Raw genomic sequence first — 21,059 nt, 5'->3', positions numbered from 1 at the left:
AGGATTCTGGCTGTTGACTCGCATGATACACTGAGTATGGTCACAAATCAGCTGGACATTGAGGGAGCGGAATCCCTTTCAGGTGCGGTATATCTCAGAGTTGACATGCAGCACTGGCAAAGTGACATTTGTGTGCCACACCCTGCATCATGAGAAATCCTGCAATCCTCGCAAAGCCCCATCCTCAATCTCTCTGGTAAGAAAGACAAAACCACAGCGACACCATATAACCACTTCACATATGGCACTTGCGGCAGAGCCTGCCTCACACAGATTGGTCGCTTCAGCCATGAGCAGAAAAGCACCATGGTGAAACTTTCTCCATCCCCATCAGATTTTATTTGTTGCATTGTCCCTCATCTTATGCAGATGGAAGAATGCTGATGACAATGCCAAGAGCACCAGAGCTCTGCCCAAGTGTCCTGGCTAATATTTCTACCTCAAGCAACATCAAAAGCAGATTAACTGGACTAAATTTCAGGCATTCACAAGAGGTGTCAGAACATTGGCGGAAGGGCACCCAGTTTACATGGGCAGTTCCCACTATAACTGTGGACATTGGAATTTATAATAAAAAAGCTGATAGAGTCAAAACCAGTTGATGGTTTTTAATATATTATTTAGACGATTGCTCGTTTGGAGCCTGTTTGGCTGTTTACTTATTCTCCTCAGCTTTTTATGATCAGATAAGATACTTAATTACTTAGGCTTTTGATAAGGTCCCATGCAGGAGGTGAAATAAAATTAGAGCACATGGGATTGGGGGAAATATACTTGTATGGATTGAGAATTGGTTAACAGACAGAAAACAGAGAGTAGGAGTTAACAGATCATTCTCAGGATGGCAGGCTGTTACTCGTGGGGTACCACAAGGATCCCTGCTAGGTCCACAGCTGTTCACAATCTATACAAATGATTTGGGTTTGGGGCCCAACAATAATATTTCCAAATTTGCCGATGACACAAAACTAGGTGTGAATGTAAGTTGTGAGCAGGATGCAAGGAGGCTTCAAGGGGACTGGACAGGCGAAGTGAGTGGGCAAGAACATGGCAGATGGAATATAATGTGAATAAATGTGAAGTTATCCACTTTGGTAGAAAAAACAGAAAGACAGGGTGCTTCTAAAATAGTGAGAGATTGGTAAGTATTAATGTCCAAAGGGACCTGGGTGTCCTTGTTCATGAGTCACTAAAAGCTAGCATGGAGGTGCAGCAAGCAATTAGGAAGGCAAGTGGTATGTTTGGGGGGGGGAAGGGGGATTAAAATGGGTGATATCAGGTGTGTCTCTATCCTCAGCTGATTTCCCATTCCAATCATTTTGACCATACTAAACCTCCACCATAAGCTGAACGTTCTGCACATTGCGAAGACAATTGATTTCATCCAAAAGTCTCAGTTTACTGGCGGATATCACTGGTGAGTGGTTGAAAGCTCAATGGTCTCTAGGGCATTAAACCATAGTTAAAGAATAACTCTCTCTGTAAGCACATCCTGCTCTAAGAAAGCATCACAGTTCTCAGTTTGTAGGAAGCTTAGCCTGAAGATGGAAACTCTCTGTCTGCAATGAACTCAATCGTGTTAAGAGGAACTTTAACAATCAGGACCAAAAACTTGAACTTTTTTAGAAGAACACTTCCCTTGAATGCAGAGGTCATGAGACCAAATGTGACATTCTTACTGTGAACTTGACCATGAACGACTAACTCAGCAAAGACTGGGATCTGAGATGTTTTCAGTTGATATAACTCAATACCCAAATATTTACTGCAAACTCATCAGGAAAACACAATTTCTTCTCATAAGCAGAACAGCTTTTAACAAATTGAGCAACTGTTGTTGTGGTGATTAAGTTACTGAACCAATGCTCCATGAAACACGAGTTCAAAATCCCACCACAACAGTTTGAGAATTTAAATTCAGTTTTTAAAATAAATTTGGAAATGTAGAAGCTGATCTCAGTAAAAGTGACCATGAAGCTATTAGATTGTAGCAAAAACTCAACTGGTTCACCAATATCCCTTAGGGAAAGAAACCTGCTGCCCTTCCCCAGTCTGGACTACATGTCGCCAGTCCCATACCAACAGGGCTAACTCTATGAAGTACCGTAGCAAGCCGATCAGTTATTTATTTATTTTTTATTAATTCATGAGATGTGGGCATCGCTGCCTAGGCCAGCATATATTCCCCATCCCTAATTGCCCTTGAGAAGGTTGTGGTGAGCTGCCTTTTTTTACCGCTGCAGTCCATGTAGTGTAGGTACACCCACTATTAGAGAGGAAGTTCCAGGATTTTAACCCAGCGACATTGAAGGAATAGCGATATATTTCCAAATCAGGATGATGAGTGGCTTGGAGAGGGACTTCCAGGTGGTGGTGTTCCCATGTGTCAGCTGCCCTTCTCCCTCTAGATGATAGTGGTTGTGGGTTTGGAAGGTGCTGGCTAAGGAGCCTTGCTGAGTTCCTGCAGTGCCTCTTGCTGCCATTGTGCATCAGTGGTGGAGGGAGTGAATGTTTGTGAATGTGTTGCCAATCAAGTGGGCTGCTTTGTCCTGGGTGGCATCAAGCTTCTTTTGGAGCTGCACTCATCCAGGCAAGTGAGGAGTATTCCATCACATTTCCTGACTTGTGCCTTGTAGATGGTGGACAGGCTTTTTGGAGTCAGGAGGTGAGTTACTTACTGCAGGATTCCTAGCATCTGACCTGCTCCTGTAGCCACAGTATTTATATGGCTAGTCCAGTTCCATTTCTGGACAATGGTAACCTCCAGGATGTTGATAGTGGAGGATTCAGTGATGGTAATGCCATTGAACGTCAAGGGGTGATGGTTAGATTCTCTCTTGTTGGAGATGGTCATTGCCTGGCACTTGTGTGGCACGAATGTTACTTTCCATTTGTCCACCCAAGCCTGAGTATTGTCCAGGTCTTGCTGCATTTGGGCATGGGCTGCTTCAGCATCTGAGAGGTCGCAAATGGTGCTGACCATTGAGTAATAATCAACGAACATCCCCACTTCTGACCTTATGATCGAAGGAAGGTCATTGACAAAGCAGCTGAAGATGGTTGGGCCTAAGACACTACCCTGAGTAACTCCTGCAGTGATGCTCTAGGACTGAGATGATTGACCTCCAACAACCATAGCCATCTTCCTTTGTGCTCGGTATGCGGAGATCTTTCCCTCTGATTCCCATTGAATCCAGTTTTGCCAGGGTCTTTGATGCAACACTCAGTCAAAAGTTGCCTTGATGTCAAGGGCAGATACTCTCACCTCACCTCAGGAGTTCAGCTCTTTAGTCCATGTTTGAACCAAGACTGTAATCAGGTCAGGAGCTGAATGGCCCTGGCGGAACCAAACTTAGTGTCAGTGAACAGGGTATTGTTAAGCAAGTGCCACTTGATAGCACTGTTGATGACCCCTCCCATCACTTTACTCATGATCGAGAGTAGACGGAGGGGACAGTAATTGGCCAGTTTGGATTTGGCCTGCTTTTTGTGTACAGGACATACCTGGGCAATTTTCCACATTGCTGGGTAGATGCCAGTGTTGCAGCTCTACTGGACCAGCTTGGCTAGGAGCGCAGCTCCAGTTATATCAAACTGCTACCCAGACGTTCAGGAAACTGGCTGACCATCACCTTCTCAGGGCAGCGAGAGTTGGGCAATAAATGCTAACGATTCCCGCAATCCAAAACTTTAAAAATAAATTAGGATGATTTGAAAGCTAAACTGCAAGAAGAAATTTTATGTCAGCCATAACCACAAGCATCATGCACCATGATTATAAAGTACACTGTGTATAGTCCTTACCCTCAGAAAGCCGTACATGCACAGGGACACCCAATTGGTTAAGAGTTTCTCAACTACTGTCTCTGTGTGACGTAACAACAGCTTTGACTGGGCAATCGATCCATCCAGCAAATCTTTGAGGAGATGATCAAGCACACTTGTCAGATAAACTAACTTACTGTGAAATGCAATGGTCAGGAACGAAGCAAACCTACACCTGTTAATGACAAATAGTTGGCATTTAAGAAAGACATTCAGGAGCTCAGACTGTGGTGTTTGCATATCATTCTAACGTCAAAGCTCAATTATTACTCTCTTGAACTCCAACTCATGGGTTGAGTCTTGCACCAGTGAAGATATAAGATACCAGGGCATAAAGGATTAAATTAAAGCTGGATTGTAATCCCTTGAGTTTAGGAATTTTAGGGTGATTTAATTGAGGTATATAAAATGATAATTGGATTTAATAGAGAAGCTGTTCCAATAAAGGATCCAGAACACGTGGGCATAACCTTCAAATTAGAGCTAGGCCGTTGAGGAGTGAAATCAGGAATCATAAGAACATGAGAAATAGGAGCAGGAGTGGGCCATTCTGCCCCTCGAGCCTGATCTGCCTGTCACTGAGATCATAGCTGATCTGATGTGGCCTTAAGTCTACTTTCCTGCCTGTCCCCCATAACCCTTGACTCCCTTGTCAAACGAAGACCTATCTAACTCAGCCTTGAGTATATTCAATGAGCCAGCCTCTACGGTTCACTGGGGAAGGGAATTAAAAACACTATTGACCCGCTGAGAGAAGAAATTCTTCATCTCTGTCTTAAATGGAGACCTCTTATTTTGAAATTGTGCCCCCTAGTTCTAGATTCTGCCAAGAAGGGAATCATCCTCTCAGCATCTACTCTGTCAAACCCACTTAGGATCTTATATGATTCAATAAGATCACCTTTCATTCTTCTAAATTCCAAGCAGTACAGGCCCAACCTGCTCAAACTTTCATAATAAGACAGGCCCCTCATCCCAGGAATCAGTCTTGTGAAACTTCTCTGAACTGCTTTCACTCCAACTATTTGCAAGCATTGCTTTGCACAAAGGGAATCTGGAACTCTCTCCCTCAAAGGGCTGTGGATGCTGGGGATAAATTGTAGCTTTCAGGCTTGAGATTGAAAGATATCAAGAGATATCGAGCTAGGGTAAATGGAGCTGAGGTACAAATCAGCTATAGTTTAGTTGAATCACAGAGTCATAGAATGGCAGAGCAGGCTTGAAAAGCTCCATTATTTCTTGGGTTTTGATAATCACCAATTCTATTTCATCTTCTATCAATGCAAGTTGTTGTTATTATGTTATTAGAAGTCCATGCTTTATATCAAAAATGACTATTATTTGGGCTGAAAAACACTTGCTGAAGTTTCAAAAGGACTGAACACCAGCATTCTGTAAGTAACTTTAAGCAGCTTCTAAAATGACTGAAAATTTGCATCACTTTACCTTACAACTTCCAAAGCCATTAAAATGGAGTTAGCCTATCCAGAAAATGTCATCAGAAACAATCACCTTGGAGAAGTGTGAATGGACCATCTCCTGGCCCCTGGTGTGGAGCAAGAGTTAGACGTTAGATATAATGACTTTGGACAGTGGGCTCTGGCTAAGAAGGGAACCCTTCCAGCCATAATCTATCAAGTTGAAACCATGCATCTGGAATCAAATTGCTATGACCATATTTGGGTAATTGGTCAGTTGAGAGGAGATTATATGGCAAGACCACAAGCCCTCTTTTATTTTAAGAGACTGCTTTTCTCCAGGCCAGCGAACATAAGCAGAAGAGATGCCAAAGAAGCAGGAGTTTTCCATTCAGTGAGTAAGTTTGTGCCCTGTCTGCTGTTTTGACCATCCACTTGTCACAGACAGTATTTTTAAAAAATCAACCCAGGGGCAGAAGAACAAATTAATCATCTCTCAACATCTTTAAACCCATTCAACACCGAATCCTGTAGGACCACCAGACCGTACGGAAACTAGCCAAGTCATCAACCTATAAGACCTGTATACCATGAATTTTTATTTGACTTTAAAAACTGCTTAATCTATTCTCCACTTTGTAACTTACTTGTGTATGTGTGTGCGAATGTTTGAATGCATGTGTGCATGAAAGTCAGGGTGTTATTATTATTTATCTTATTTAGAGTGAGTATTAAGTACAATAAATACTATTCTCCTTTCCATTTTAAAACTTAAAAAGAAGCCTGTCTGTGTGTCTTTTTTCTATTCATTTATGGGATATGGGTGTCGCTGGCTAGGTCAGCATTTAGTGCCCAACCCTAGTTGCTCTTGGGAAGGTGGTACTGAGCTGCCTTCTTGAACCTCTGCAGTCCATGTGGTGTAGGTACACACACAGTGCTGTTAGGGAGGGGGTTCCAGGATTTTGACCCAGCGGCAGTGAAGGAATGATGATATATTTCCAAGTCAGGGTGGCGTGTGGCTTGGAGGGGATCTTCCAGGTGATGGTGTACCCATCTATCTGCTGCCCTTGTCCTTCTAGATAGTAGTGATTATGGTTTAGAAGTGGCTGTCTAAGGAGCCTTGGTGAGTTCCTGCTTGTATTTGGTACACACTGCTGCCACTGTTCCTCGATGGTGGAAGAAGTGAATGCTTGTGCAAGGGGTGTCAATCAAAAGAGTCGCTTAGTCCTGCATGTTGTCGAGCTACTTGAGTGTTGTTGGAGCTGCACTCCTCCAGGCAAGTGGAGAGTATTCCGTCACACTCCTAACTTGTGCCATATAGATAATGGACAGGCTTTGGGGATTCAGGAGATGAGTTACTCGCCGCAGGATTCCTAGGCTCTGACCTGCTCTTGTAGCCACAGTATTTTAATGGCTAGCCCAGTTTAGTTTCCGGTCAATGGTAACCCCCAGGATGATGAAAGTAGGAGATTCAGCGATGGTAATGCCAATGAATGTCAAGGGACAATGGTTAGCTTCTTTCTTGTTAGAGATGGTCATTGCCTGGCACTTGTGTGGTGTGCATGTTACTTGCCACTTGTCAGTCCAAGCCTAGATATTGTCTAGGTCTTGCTGCATTTTGGCATGGACTGATTCAGTATCTGAGGAGTCGCGAATGATGCTGAACATTGTGCAATCATCAGCGAACATCCCCACTTCTGACCTTATGGTGGAAGGAAGGACTTTTACAGTCACAGCACATTAAGTTAAATAGCCGCCGAATTAGCAAGCATATCCTTTTATTAAGACCTGTTAGGGTCACTACCACCTTCTCAAGGGCAATTAGGGATGGGCAATAAATGCTGGCCAGTGACACTCACAACCCATGAAGTCACTCTACACCTCCTCACCTGGTTGTAACGATGATTAGTTTTGGAAGTGAGCATGTGTGGTTGTCCCAGCTATCTGTTTACCATCTCCACATCTATCGCTATGGACAATTCGCTTTCCTTGATAACCCCTTCCTCCCAAAGCCCCTACATGTAAATAAAGATGGAAAGGGGGTGAACGTTGTGTGCATTTGTTCTGATACAAAAACTCAGTTCACTCTAGTTGAACTTGCTTAACCAACCTCACATTGTCACATATTGACAATGATAATGTCATTTGATGGGATCAAGCCAAATGTTGGGGAACAAAAGAAAGCCCAACTGTATTGAAAAGCAATTAACCAGCAGAGATGTCAGATAAAACTAACTGGTCTTTAATGGAGAAATCCTTTTGCTGCTCAAGGTTGTGTATTAAAGTCACCAAAAACTGTTCATTACTCAAGAAGTTGTACAAGGCATTGAATTCTTCATTCAGCTTGTCTTGTTCAGGTGCCTGCTTCAAATGAAACAATAATGAGAAACAGGTCGTATAAAATCTCTTTATAATCCAGGTTATTCTGTATATTAACCTAGAATGCTGGATCAGATACTTTCAGTATTAATGGAGAAATTCTGAAATATCTTCTGAAATTATGGGCAGGAATTTAACATGTCGGGGTCAGGGAGGGGGTGGTGGGGAGGTGCAGTGGGTGCCAATGTACCTGGGAGGTTAAATCAATAAAAAATAAAGCTGGCATTTCGGAAACCTGGTATGACCCTGCTCACTTTCACCTTTAACCAGGCATGTGTTTGGAGGCACGTCTGCTCTGTAATTTGAATATGTTAAGAAGTAATTAATTGTAAATTTACTCCAGTTTCCAGCTTTAACAGCCAATGCATGAGTTTTTCGAGCTGAATGAAACCCGCCATGACAGTTCTGTGAAACTGACAGGCTGAAAAGCCTTTAAAGACTGAAACAGGACAACTACTTTCTTGATTAGGTAAAAGGCCTTTGCTCACAGGATTGCTTCAGAGAGAGTGTGTTCACTGCTTTAGAGGTGATTTCCCACATTTTGGAAGCCATTTCTGGTACCTTGGAGTTTACTCACCTTGATCTAGCTAATCTTCATTGCCAATGGACCAGATAGGCACGCATTGCCAATGGACCAGATGGACATGCATTGCCAATGGACCAGGTGGGCACGCATTGCCAATGGACCAGGTGGGCACACATTGCCAATGGGCCAGTGGGCACACATTGCCAATGCACCAGATGGGCACACATTCCCAATAGGACAGGGGGGCATGCCAATGGGACAGGTGGGCACACATTGCCAATGGACCAAGTGGGCACACATTACCAATGGACCAGATGGGCACACGTCAATGGACCAGATGGGTACATGTTGCCAATGGGACATGCGGGCATGCCAATGGGCCAGATGGGTACACATTGCCAATGGACTAGATAGGTATGCATTGCCAATGGGCCAGGTGGGCACACATTGCCAATGGACTAGATAGGTATGCATTGCCAATGGACCAGATGGGCACACATTGCCAATGGACAGATGGGCACCCATTCCCTTTGGGACAGGTGGGCACACCAATGGGACAGGTGGGCACACATTGCCAATGGACCAAGTGGGCACACATTACCAATGGACCAGATGGGCACATGTTGTCAATGGACCAGATGGGTACATGTTGCCAATAGGACATGCGGGCATGCCAATGGGCCAGAAGGGTACACATTGCCAATGGACTAGATAGGCACGCATTGCCAATGGACCAGATGGGCACGCATTGCCAATGGACCAGATGGGTACGCATTGCCAATGGACCAGGTGGGCATGCATTGCCAATGGGCCAGGTGGGCACACATTGCCAATGGACTAGATAGGTATGCATTGCCAATGGACCAGATGGGCACACATTGCCAATGGACAGATGGGCACACATTCCCTTTGGGACAGGTGGGCACACCAATGGGACAGGTGGGCACACATTGCCAATGGACCAAGTGGGCACACATTACCAATGGACCAGATGGGCACATGTTGTCAATGGACCAGATGGGTACATGTTGCCAATAGGACATGCGGGCATGCCAATGGGCCAGATGGGTACACATTGCCAATGGACCAGGTGGGCATGCATTGCCAATGGGCCAGGTGGGCACGCATTGCCAATGGACTAGATAGGTATGCATTGCCAATGGACCAGGTGCGCATGCATTGCCAATGGGCCAGGTGGGCACACATTGCCAATGGACTAGATAGGAATGCATTGCCAATGGACCAGATGGGCACACATTGCCAATGGACAGATGGGCACCCATTCCCTTTGGGACAGGTGGGCACACCAATGGGACAGGTGGGCACACATTGCCAATGGACCAAGTGGGCACACATTACCAATGGACCAGATGGGCACATGTTGTCAATGGACCAGATGGGTACATGTTGCCAATAGGACATGCGGGCATGCCAATGGGCCAGAAGGGTACACATTGCCAATGGACTAGATAGGCACGCATTGCCAATGGACCAGATGGGCACGCATTGCCAATGGACCAGATGGGTACGCATTGCCAATGGACCAGGTGGGCATGCATTGCCAATGGGCCAGGTGGGCACACATTGCCAATGGACTAGATAGGTATGCATTGCCAATGGACCAGATGGGCACACATTGCCAATGGACAGATGGGCACACATTCCCTTTGGGACAGGTGGGCACACCAATGGGACAGGTGGGCACACATTGCCAATGGACCAAGTGGGCACACATTACCAATGGACCAGATGGGCACATGTTGTCAATGGACCAGATGGGTACATGTTGCCAATAGGACATGCGGGCATGCCAATGGGCCAGATGGGTACACATTGCCAATGGACCAGGTGGGCATGCATTGCCAATGGGCCAGGTGGGCACGCATTGCCAATGGACTAGATAGGTATGCATTGCCAATGGACCAGGTGCGCATGCATTGCCAATGGGCCAGGTGGGCACACATTGCCAATGGACTAGATAGGAATGCATTGCCAATGGACCAGATGGGCACGCATTGCCAATGGACCAGATGGGTACGCATTGCCAATGGACCAGGTGGGCACACATTGCCAATGGACCAGATGGGCACACATTCCCAATGGGACATGTGGGCACGCCAATGGGCCAGGTGCGCACACATTGCCAGTGGACCAGGTGGGCACACATTGCCCGTGGCTGTGAAGGTCACCAGGGCCTTAAATTTCTTTGCTTCTGGATCCTTCCAGGAATCTGCTGAACTTCACAATCTGCTGCCCACAAATGCATCTCCCAGGTGATTGATGCAATGTTTGCCAGGTCTGCCACTGACTTTGCTACTGAGGAGGCTATTCAGAAGTAGAGGGTTCTGGCACTTGCTGCAGTGGTTGGATGTCCATAGGTACAGGGAGCCATAGACTCCACACATGTGGCAAGGCAATCTCAAGTCAGCGTCAATTGGAAGGGATCCTGATCCATCAATGTGCAGCTGGTGTGTGATCACCAGGCGGTTTTCATGCATGTCTGTGCAAGATACACTGGAAGCTGCCATGATGCCTTCATTCGGACACATCTCCCACAAGCCTTGTGCCTCCACACTGACAAGGGCTGTCCTCTAAGGACATGCCTGATGACGCCTGTGAGGAACCCTATTACTGATACACAGGACAGATACAACCAGAGCCACATGAGCATCAGGGGTGCTCAGAGCAAGCCACTGTGTTGCTGAAGATGTGATTCAGGTGTCTGGGTGGGTCTTCAGTATGTACCAGCAAAGACCTCCAGCAGGGTAGTGGTTCAACAGTGCCTTGCATAACATCACACTGCAGAGCGCACTGAATTGCAGGAGGAGGAAGATGATGACCGCTCAACATCCTCAGTGGAGGAGGGTGTGCAGATGTGACCAGGACACCTGCACCCACTCACCGATTTGCCATAAAAGCCCATAATGGACTCATCCAGGCCATATGGTACACAAATTCTGAACTCACTTTCCCTCCCTCTCCCAAACACTAATCGTTCCCATGGTCAGAAATGCCTCCATCTTATTTACACTGTTATGATCCTAGACCTGCAGGTTTTGGTAAGATCCGGGTAGGGACTGATAATGGTTTGTTCAAAGTGGACAAAGTTTGAGATTCAAGCTGCCTGCTAAGAGAATAAAGCCACAAGATTCGATAGGTTCTAAACAAACAAAAATAAACTTTACTGTACAAGGTCAGAAAGATAAAACAATTTACAAGATCTATCTTATACTCCAACATTCAGGGTAAATATGAGATACATGTGAATTCACAGGCAAACTATGGTCGAACACACTGCACAATAAATGGTAGATGCAACCAATACAGAATTCACAGATTTCTCAACATAGTCAACACTAAGTCAACCAATCTCATTACAACTCTCTCATGAGGGATTCCAGTCTTCATCTTTGAAGATCTAACTTAGGAATTCTCTCCAACTTGGATGGCCTCAACGACTACACACCTCACAAGGGTAAAATCTTTCCTATGAGATTCCGTTCCCCTGGATTCCCGAATCTGCACTCAAGCACCAACTCACAAGCACAACTTTAGCTCTTCGGCCGTGTTGACCAGAACACGCCTGCTCCAAAGGGGATAACTTCATCCTAATGGCTGCAGCACCAAGTCACTAACCTTCTGTAACCTTCTTGCAAGTTCCCTTCCAAGTCAATCACCATCCTGACTTCGAAATATACTGCCATTCCTTCACTGTCACTGGGTCAAAATCCTGGAACTCTATCCCTAACAGCACTGAGTGTACCTACACCACATGGACTGCTGCGGTTCAAGAAGGCAGCTCATCACCACCTTCTCATGGGCAATTAGGGATGGGCAGCAAATGCTGGTCTTGCCAGCGATGCCCATGTCCCATGAGCGAAGCAAAAAAAGCCACCCACTCTTTCCTGATAGCCAAGAGCTGGAGAGTTATTTCATCCACTGTTCAGTGGGGGTTTTAACACAAGTATTCAAAATGGGTTCTCACCTCTGATAAAATATTGGAGTGGGGCGTTATGAGGTAATATTGGCATGGGAGGTTACAGAGTAATATTGGAAGGGTAGTTCATAGAGTAATATTGGAGTGGGGCGTTACGGAATAATATTGGCGTGGAGGGGTTACAGAGTGAATTTTGAAGGGTAGTTTATAGATAAAATAAGGCTCTCACAATGGACAACCATTAAAGCAGGGAGAATGACTAATCTTTGGCTTCAATGGAAAATTTAATTGGACTGAGTGCAGTGTGTGCGTGATGTGGGCGGGGTGCAAGGGGCGAGCTGTAACATATTCACTATCACCTGATTCACACTCCAGCTAGTTTACGGTGTTACCATGCAGGAACAATTTTACCCTCGTTGTGTTTAGGTATCGGCAACAGTAATTCAAACCAGAATGTTCCAGAAAGTAATGATTCCAGATACAAGTAGAAAACATACCAGAGGTGCAGTGACGATCAGACCTCCGACAAAGTTGGGCACATACTCTCCATTTCCCTGTTAGAGAAAGCATAAAAAGGACAAAATGTAAACTCAGTATGTTAAGAGACAGGTGCACAGGCATTGACTGAAATCGTGGACTTAAATTATTTAATCATCATCTAGTTATGTAACCTGTTGAAAAAGTTATAAAGGTTACCTCAGGAAAGAATGTTTGGGCAGCAAAGTGTTTGTAATCCAGGAAGGGGATACTGCCATAATTATCGATTAAATGTACACCTGATCCCTCAGTCTGAAGCTCAACAAAACCTTAAGCAAAGAGAATATAACTGATTCAACATTGTAAACTTACATACCGTCAGTGGAGGATGTTTGCCCATCAGTCACTTCACTTTGAAGCCACTCATAACTCCCCAGAGTGGATGAACAATCTGCCTTTGGTTTTCTCCAAAAATATTCAATGACCCCACCTCCAGTATTACTCTGCAAATGTCATCCAATATTACTCTGCAGATTCCTCCTCCACTATTACTCTGTAAACTCCCCACTCCAATATTACTCTATAAACTACCCCTCCAATATTACTCTGTAAACCTCACAATGTTACTCTGCAAACTCCTCCAATATTACTCTGTAACCCCCCCTCCAATATTACTCTATAATCTCCACTCCAATATTACTCTGCAACCACCCCTCCAATATTACTGTGTAAACTCTCCCTCCAATATTACTCCGTACCCCTCAATATTACTCAAAAACCTCCCTTCTAATATTACTTTGTAACCCCCACTCCAATATAAGTCAATAATCTCTCCTCCAATATTACTCTGTAATCCCCCTCTAGTGTTATTTTAACCACGCAGTATTACACTTTAAACCCCTAATTAGCTCTAATATTACCCTGTAACCAGCTCCCATGAGAACAAATGGTAGCCTTTTAGTTTCTTTCCTTTATGCACCAGTGCTGAGACAGCGAGCCCTCCTTCTGCCCAGTTATTGTAAAGTGTGGCACTTGGTGGCAATTTATTTGGGATACATTGACCTTGAGTCAGTCCTCACCTCATTTTTAACTGGTGAGATCTTGACATCTGTTTTGATATTTATTGTGTTCAGTGTGAGGTACTTTGAGCTGTTGTGAATGCTCATGGTTCATGTTGATTTTTTAGAGGTATTGTTTAGTTCTGGGAAGATTAAAGTTTAACTAGAGAAAATGGGATAAATGCAACTAAAGCAGCTTGGAGTCTATTACACTTTAAACAGTTGGGCCATGTTGACTTAAGGGGTTAATAACTAGAAAGGTAGAAGCCATAAAACAGCAGGCAGGCTTACTTAGCTGAAGAGCTGGAAATGTGATGTCGACACTGCTTGCAAAGAAGTGCAGTCCAGAGAGATGTTTTGTTTTGGGAATTAGAACTAAATTTATTTAAAACATTCAGTGAGAGGGTACGTCGTTATGGAGATGGGGAGAGCTCAAGAAGGTTCCTTGGTTTCAATTTATCTGAATGTTCTACAGCAAGGGAAGAGGCTGGATGCTGAAAAGGTGTTGCTGTTAGCTGGCTCCAGGCAGTTAGGGCTCAGAGAAGGCCTGGTAACCATTCAATGAAGCTGTTGGTTACAATTTGCACCTCATGAGTTTATAGCACACAGAGAAGTCCTGGGAGCCACTTGGTGCAGTTAGGGCTCAGGAGAAGTCCTGGGCAATAGTGAAGGTGGTGGAAAGGTGCTGGCTCTCTACTAGAGAGGGTTAGGGCTCAGAAGAAGTTCTGGGGCCTATTTATAGATCAGTGAAGCCAGGAGACTGGAGTTCAGAGAAACCCAGGGGCAGTGCCAGCTTAGTGAATCTTACAGTCTGTGAAAGATTTGAAATTTTGTCTGTAGGCAAGGGGGCAGCTTTGTCAATCCGGTGGAATGCTGTCTCAGGAGGAGAGATTGAACATCAGGAGATAAGCAGTCATTGAGGCAGTCCAAGTCGGAGTGGCTTTCGAGGGAATTCAGAGGCTAGATCTTGGAAAGTGAGGTGCTGAAATCCCTCCTGAGGGGAACAGAGTTTTACTATTCTAAAAGCTGTTCAGGAGCAAAGAAACCTGGGTGTATATGTACATATGTCATTAAAGGTGGCAGGACAGGTAGAGAGAGAGCTGTTTCTGAAGCATCCAGTATTCTAGGCTTCATTAATAGGGGCATAGAGTTCAAGAGCACGGGGGGTGGTTATGATGAAATTATATAAGCCACTAGCTGGACCTCAGCTGGAGTATTGTGTACAATTCTGGGTGCCACACAATAGGAAGGACGTGAATGCATTGGAGAGAGTGCAGAAGAGATTTATGAGAATGGTTCCAGGGATGAAACACTTCAGTTATGTGGAAACATTGGAGAAGTTGGGACTGTTTTCCTTGGAGAGTAGAAGGCTAAGAAGAGTCTTGATAGAAGTTTTTAAAATCATGAGGGATCTGGACAGAGTAGATAGGGAAGAACTGTTCCCACTCGTAAACGGATCAAGAACCAGAGGGCACAGTTTTAAAATGTTTTGCAAAAGGAGCAAATGCGAGGTGAGAAAAAGGTGAGTAGCTAGGATTTGGAATGCACTATCTGGAAGTGTGGTGGAGGCAGTTTCAACTGAGGCATTCAAGAGGGCATTGGATGATTATTTAAATAGAAACAATGTGCAGGGTTACGGGGAAAAGGTAGGAGATTGGCACTAAGTTAAAATGCTCAGAGAGCCGATGCAGACACAATGGGCCAAATGACTTCTTTCTACACTGTAACAATTCTATGATTCTGTGAAGAAGGCCACTCCCTCCAATCCAGCAACTACCACATAGATAAAAACAAAAAAACTGCGGATGCTGGAAATCCAAAACAAAAACAGAATTACTGAAGAGGAGAAGTTACAATCCCCGATCACACAGCAACCACAGACACTCAGGCTTCCTTTAAACGGTTTTATTCAAGCATATTCAAGGCAGCCGAAATCATTCATGAGAATGAAGACCCAGCTCCCATTTTGATTACATTTCATTACTTTTGTACTTTTTCTTATCATAATACATTTGAGTACATTTGAATGCATCCAATCGGTAACCAACACACCGGTCTCAAGCCAACTCTATCCTATTGAGTACATAAACATGTGATTTTGCCACCCAATTATTCTAAAGGTGGTAAACATAGTTATATTATACAATCAAAATTAAAACATGGACACAAGGACCTTGGTTCTCACAGCTCAAGACTGTTTGTGTTTCATCAAAGCCCCTCTTTGTCCATTGTATGTTCTCCCATATCTAAGCTAAAACCATCTGCCCCTTCCCTACGTGAGAGGGGAGTACACTCAATCTGATTTATGTCCTTCTTGTATCTCCAGTCGGCTCTCAAAGCTATGCAATGTTCATCTTCAACTCTTAATATGTTTAGCAGCCATGTCTGTCTGGAGATTTTAGGGGTTTTTCAATTTCCCCCTAACAGTCCCCACTTTTGGCAAAGCCCAAGCTGGCCACACCTTAAGTTAAGAATTCCTCTTCTTGTCCTTCGGATGGCCAGTCGTCCAGCCTGCCAGAGGAATTCTAAACCACCTGGTTGTATAAGATAACTTTCCCTTCTCCTGTCCTCCCCCTTGAAGTACGCACATGTCGGGGAACTGATGCGCACCTTTGGTTTGTTGCTGTCTGTGCCTGGAGAATCCCTTTCCAGGTTTTATGTTGGTGCCAGAAGAGTCCGATAGCCCATAAGAGCATAATTTCTGTGACTATCGTCATACACATTCTAACAATCTCCCACCAATTCATCAATCTACCAGCTGTAGCATAGGAGGTAGCTGACTGGGCTAACCTCCTGGCCGATTGGGTGGCTAAATCCACTTGCACATGCCCCCTTGTGGTTTGCTCTCTAGAAGCTTCTACATATGATTGAGCTATTCTGGTGGCTTCCTGCATGGCTAGGTGTGCTATTCTGACAGGATTTTGATCAGTGAACGATGTGTTATCCCACCAAGGGCTAAACAAGTATCCTGTGGTTCTGCCTGGCAAATGGATGTTTCCTATAGTAATGGGATCGGTCACCTGTAGATGGAAACTCAAGTTGCTAGCAGAAAGTAAGTCCCCATAAAGGAACTCATTTTCATATCTACAAGTGCACAAGTATCACCTGTCATAATTACCTCATATGGTCCATGCCACCTGGGGCAAACCCTGTTTGCTCAGGGCTCACCATGACCATCACCTTATTCCCCACTTGGGGGGTCTGTTGTTGCTCTTTGGATTTGCCTGTTTCCATATCCTTAATCATCTGTCAGTCCCTAACTTCCTCTATCAACTCATGTAATTGCTTACTTAATTCCCTTACGTAGTCTCGTATTTTTCCTTTCAGTGGTCCTACATCTCCTCCTCCTACTATAAAGCCCTCAGGTAATTGCACAGCCCTTCCTGTTATCAATTCAATGCGGTGAACCTGATAGTCCTATTTGGTGTAGCCCTAAGGTGCATCAGAATGCTGGGCAATACGATGGCCCAGCTGTTCCCTGTCTCCTGAATTGCTTTGGCTATAGATGTTTTCAAAGTTCGGTTCATCCTTTCCACCATCCCTGAGCTCTGGGGGTGGTAAGGAATATGGAATTTCTGTTTAATCGCCATAAGGTTATATATTTCTTTAATGACTCTCCCTGTGAAATGAGTTCTCTGATCTGAATCCATCTTGTGGTAAATTGTTGTTAAGTTTCTCCTCACCCTTCAATTGCCTCAACTACAGATTCCGAATAGTTTTACCTCTAAGGTTTTTTTTCTGACCACGATCATCCTAAGATTCTCTTGAGGTCAGTTTCTCTATTGTCTTGATCGTTTAAAATGTTTCCTTACTCTTTAGGCCACATTAACTATTCCATGTCAACAGGGATCTTTGTCTCTAGATCTTATCTTCCCCTGTGCGGTTCCAATGTCTCAGTTGATGGCCAGATTATCAAATTCAGTCCTCTTAAAACAGTTTGTACATTATGGTATCCTTTTCCCTTTTTCTTTCTTCAACCCTTAATCCTTTCTTCATACCATTTTACACATGCAATAGCTAACATCTTATCTTGTTCAGGTTGTTTGGAGAGACTTTACAGTCCAATAAAGTATTCTTAAAACAGTTTTAAAACAGGAAATCAAGCATTGACATGTTTTGCTTCCTTATCTTCTTCTCAAACAATATCTTATTTTCTCAAAAGTAACCCACTAAATTATGTCTGACTTTTTTTTTAGCATTATCCCAGATTCATTAACTCAGCCAAAAATTGGATTTCTGCCAAACTTTGCCAAGGTCTTGAACTTAACTTCACATCAAAAACAGAATTACCTGGAAAAACTCAGCAGGTCTGGCAGCATCGGCGGAGAAGAAAAGAGTTGACGTTTCTGTCGAAGGGTCATGAGGACTCGAAACATCAACTCTTTTCTTCTCCGCCGATGCTGCCAGACCTGCTTAGTTTTTCCAGGTAATTCTGTTTTTGTTTTTAACTTCACATTTTGGGAACAGATTTACAAATACAAAAGCTTGTAGCATTTGAATTAGTGCCAATTGTTGTCAAAAACCTTTTAAAATGAAAATTCCCTTTTGAGAACTTTATCAAGAACCAAACCACAAATTTTTAAACTTTGTAAAAACTGTAATTTACACTATCAAAATTAAACAACCTCTTTTTCATGTGTAATGATTTGTATCCAGATTAGAAGTCCCATATGTTGATCAACACATTCTTTATCTTTGGATAGCATCCTCGTTATTCAAAGTAACCTGTTAAATTACACTGCACTTTACATCTCAAGATTGTCCCAAATTCAAATTACCGTGCTTTTGGAATGCAGATTTCCTTTAATATTTAATTCATCTCTTCAAAAGAAACCCTTTTTTACCCATTGGAACCACCTGTCTTTTGGTTTTCCTAGAATCCTTCTGAATTTCAGGTAATTTTTTTTCCCTCAGAATTTTAGAATACCAACTCGTATGTATCAATCCCAATCAGCTTGGAAGCTGATGATGAGTGTTATTCCCTACTAGTCTGCAAGGGGGTGGTACAAGGGTTGTTCATCTCAAAAAAAGGCAAGCCCTGTTTTATCTTTACAATACCTTCAAATTGCGATTTTTACCAGAAATCTCAACTCAAACCTCATACTCAAAACTTTGGAATGTTTGAGTATACTTTTCCTTTAATCTAATATGGGGCTTTCGACTCTAAAGTGCTGAACTACAAACACAAATGACAATTTAGGGACGAAAACACATTAAAGCTCACGTACAAATGTTTCCTTGCACACAAACAAACACATATATAAAGGTATGTATTTATATTCCTATAATATTGAACCTAACTCTAAACGAAGCTTCAAGTAGCAGTGGGGGGAATAAAGGGATCTTGGAGGCTCCACCTATAGGGTCAATCAAACTGACTGAAGCTCACATTTTCTCTGCTGCTGCCTGTCACTGCTCACTAACTCCCCTAGGGGTAACCCCTTTCTCTCTTTCTCTCTTCAGCACAAACAGCTCTTAAAACTTAGATCAATTAATTTATTTTAAGTTACAAAAATTCAGTAGGGGACATTTCAGATCCCCTGCCACTGCGACCGGCGCAACTCGAACGAGGTGTTTCTGTATTAGTTTAGTTTGTGCAGATACAGACTCAAACTGAGTACTGTAGCTTTATCAGTTTTATCTTTATTGTGAGATCTCCACCAATCCTTGGAGCGTAACGGTGGGTCACTCGGCTGCCACCCTTGTTGTTTCATTTTGATGATCAGCTTTCTATGCTTCCTGGCAAGGTGAAGGGACATGGTTCCTTCACCTCCCCATTCCATAACGAACTCGCGTTCAGTCTTCTTGGCCTTATCCACACACACACACACACACACACACACACACACACATTAAATGGTCACACACATACACAAACAGGGACCCACAGTACCCCCAAGATCTGAGTCTCCTGGGACTCAACTGTCCCACAATAAAACAGGACTCAACCACCCCACAAAGCTAGTATGCGGGTACAGCAGGTAATAAGAAAGGCAAATTAAATTTTGGCATTTATTGCTAAAGGAATAGAGTATAAAAACAGGGAAGTGTTGTTGCAACTGTACAAGGCATTGGTGAGACTGCATCTGGAGTACTGTGCACAGTTTTGGTCCCCTTACTTGAGGAAGGATGTAGTTGCACTGGAGGCGGTTCAGAGGAGGTTCACTAGATTAATTCCAGAGATGTGGAGCTTGTCTTATGAGGAGAGATTGAGCAGCTTAGGCCTATACTTGCTAGAGTTTAGAAGGATGAGAGGAGATCTAATTGAGGTAGAAAAGATGCTAAAGGGGATAGACAAAGTGGAGTGGATGTTTCCCCTTGTGGGGCATTCTAGAATGAGAGGCCATAGTTTTAGGCTAAGGGATAGTAGATTTAAATCAGAGATGAGGAGGAATTACTTTTCTCAAAGGGTTGTGAATCCTTGGAATTCACTAGCTCAGAGTGCAGTGGATGCCGGGATGCTGAATGAATTTGAGGTGGAGATAGACAGATTTTTAATTAGTAACGGGTTGAAAATTTATGGGGAAAGGGCAGGAAATTGGAGTTGAGGCAAAATGAGATCAGCCATGATCATAATGAATGGCGGGGCAGGCTCGTGGGGCTGAATTGCCTATTCCTGCTCCTAGTTCTTATGTTCAAAAAAACAACACTCCACCGCCCCACAATAAAACAGGACTCCACGGCCCCACAATAAAACAGGGACCCACAGTTCCCCCACCTGTCCACCTGAGTCGCCCTGGCTGAAACGTTCGGGTTCGCCTTATTAGACCTCCGTTCTAGTCTGACGCGAACAACCAGAGAGTATCCGTCAAAATGAAAATACTCACCAGATCATTGTTCCACTTTCACAGAGGTCCGGGAGAATCCTGCTGACTATGCCACTGAAGAAGGTACTCCCTCCAATCCAGCAACTGCCACATAGGCCAGTTGAAGAGGAGAAGTTACAATCCCCGATCACACAGCGACTACAGAGACTCAGAATTCCTTTAACTGGTTTTATTCAAGCATATACAATCATTTCTAAGAGTGAAGACTCAGCTCCTAGATTGATACATTTCATTACTTTTGTACTTTTTCTTATCATAATACATTTGAGTACATTTGAATACATCCAATCGGTAACTGACACACCATTCTCATTCTAACTCTATCCTATTGAGTACATAAACATGTGATTTTGCTAACCAATTATTCTAAAGGTGGTATACATAATTATATTATCCAATCAAAATTAAAACACGTACGCAAAGATCTTAGTTCTCACAGCTCAAGATTGTTTGTGTTTCATCAAAGCCCCTCTTTGTCCATTGTAAGTCCTCCCATATCTAAGATAAAACCATCTGCCCCTTCCCTATGTTAGAGGGGAGTACACTCAATCTGATTTATGTCCTTCTTGTGTCCCCAGTCAGACTCTCAAGGCTATGCAATGTTCATCTGGT

General features: G+C 43.8%; 1 protein-coding gene across 1 annotated transcript in view; it reads right to left on the bottom strand.

The window, feature by feature from the left end:
- Nucleotides 1–7,448: 7,448 nt before the first annotated feature.
- The window catches only part of LOC121286102 (plexin-C1-like), a 103,554-nt gene continuing 89,943 nt past the window's right edge, over nt 7,449–21,059 (bottom strand). The window contains exons 20-22 of the mRNA XM_041203094.1: nt 12,782–12,891; nt 12,583–12,639; nt 7,449–7,604 (exon numbers count right to left, since the gene is read on the bottom strand). Coding sequence (XP_041059028.1) covers nt 7,449–7,604; nt 12,583–12,639; nt 12,782–12,891 — 323 coding nt within the window. The remainder of the gene's footprint in view (nt 7,605–12,582; nt 12,640–12,781; nt 12,892–21,059) is intronic.

This window comes from Carcharodon carcharias, chromosome 13 (genome assembly GCF_017639515.1).
Source record: "Carcharodon carcharias isolate sCarCar2 chromosome 13, sCarCar2.pri, whole genome shotgun sequence".
Classification (NCBI taxonomy): domain Eukaryota; kingdom Metazoa; phylum Chordata; class Chondrichthyes; order Lamniformes; family Lamnidae; genus Carcharodon; species Carcharodon carcharias.
The sequence above is the reverse complement of the archived record's forward strand: the minus strand, read 5'-3'. Positions and strand labels throughout refer to the sequence as shown.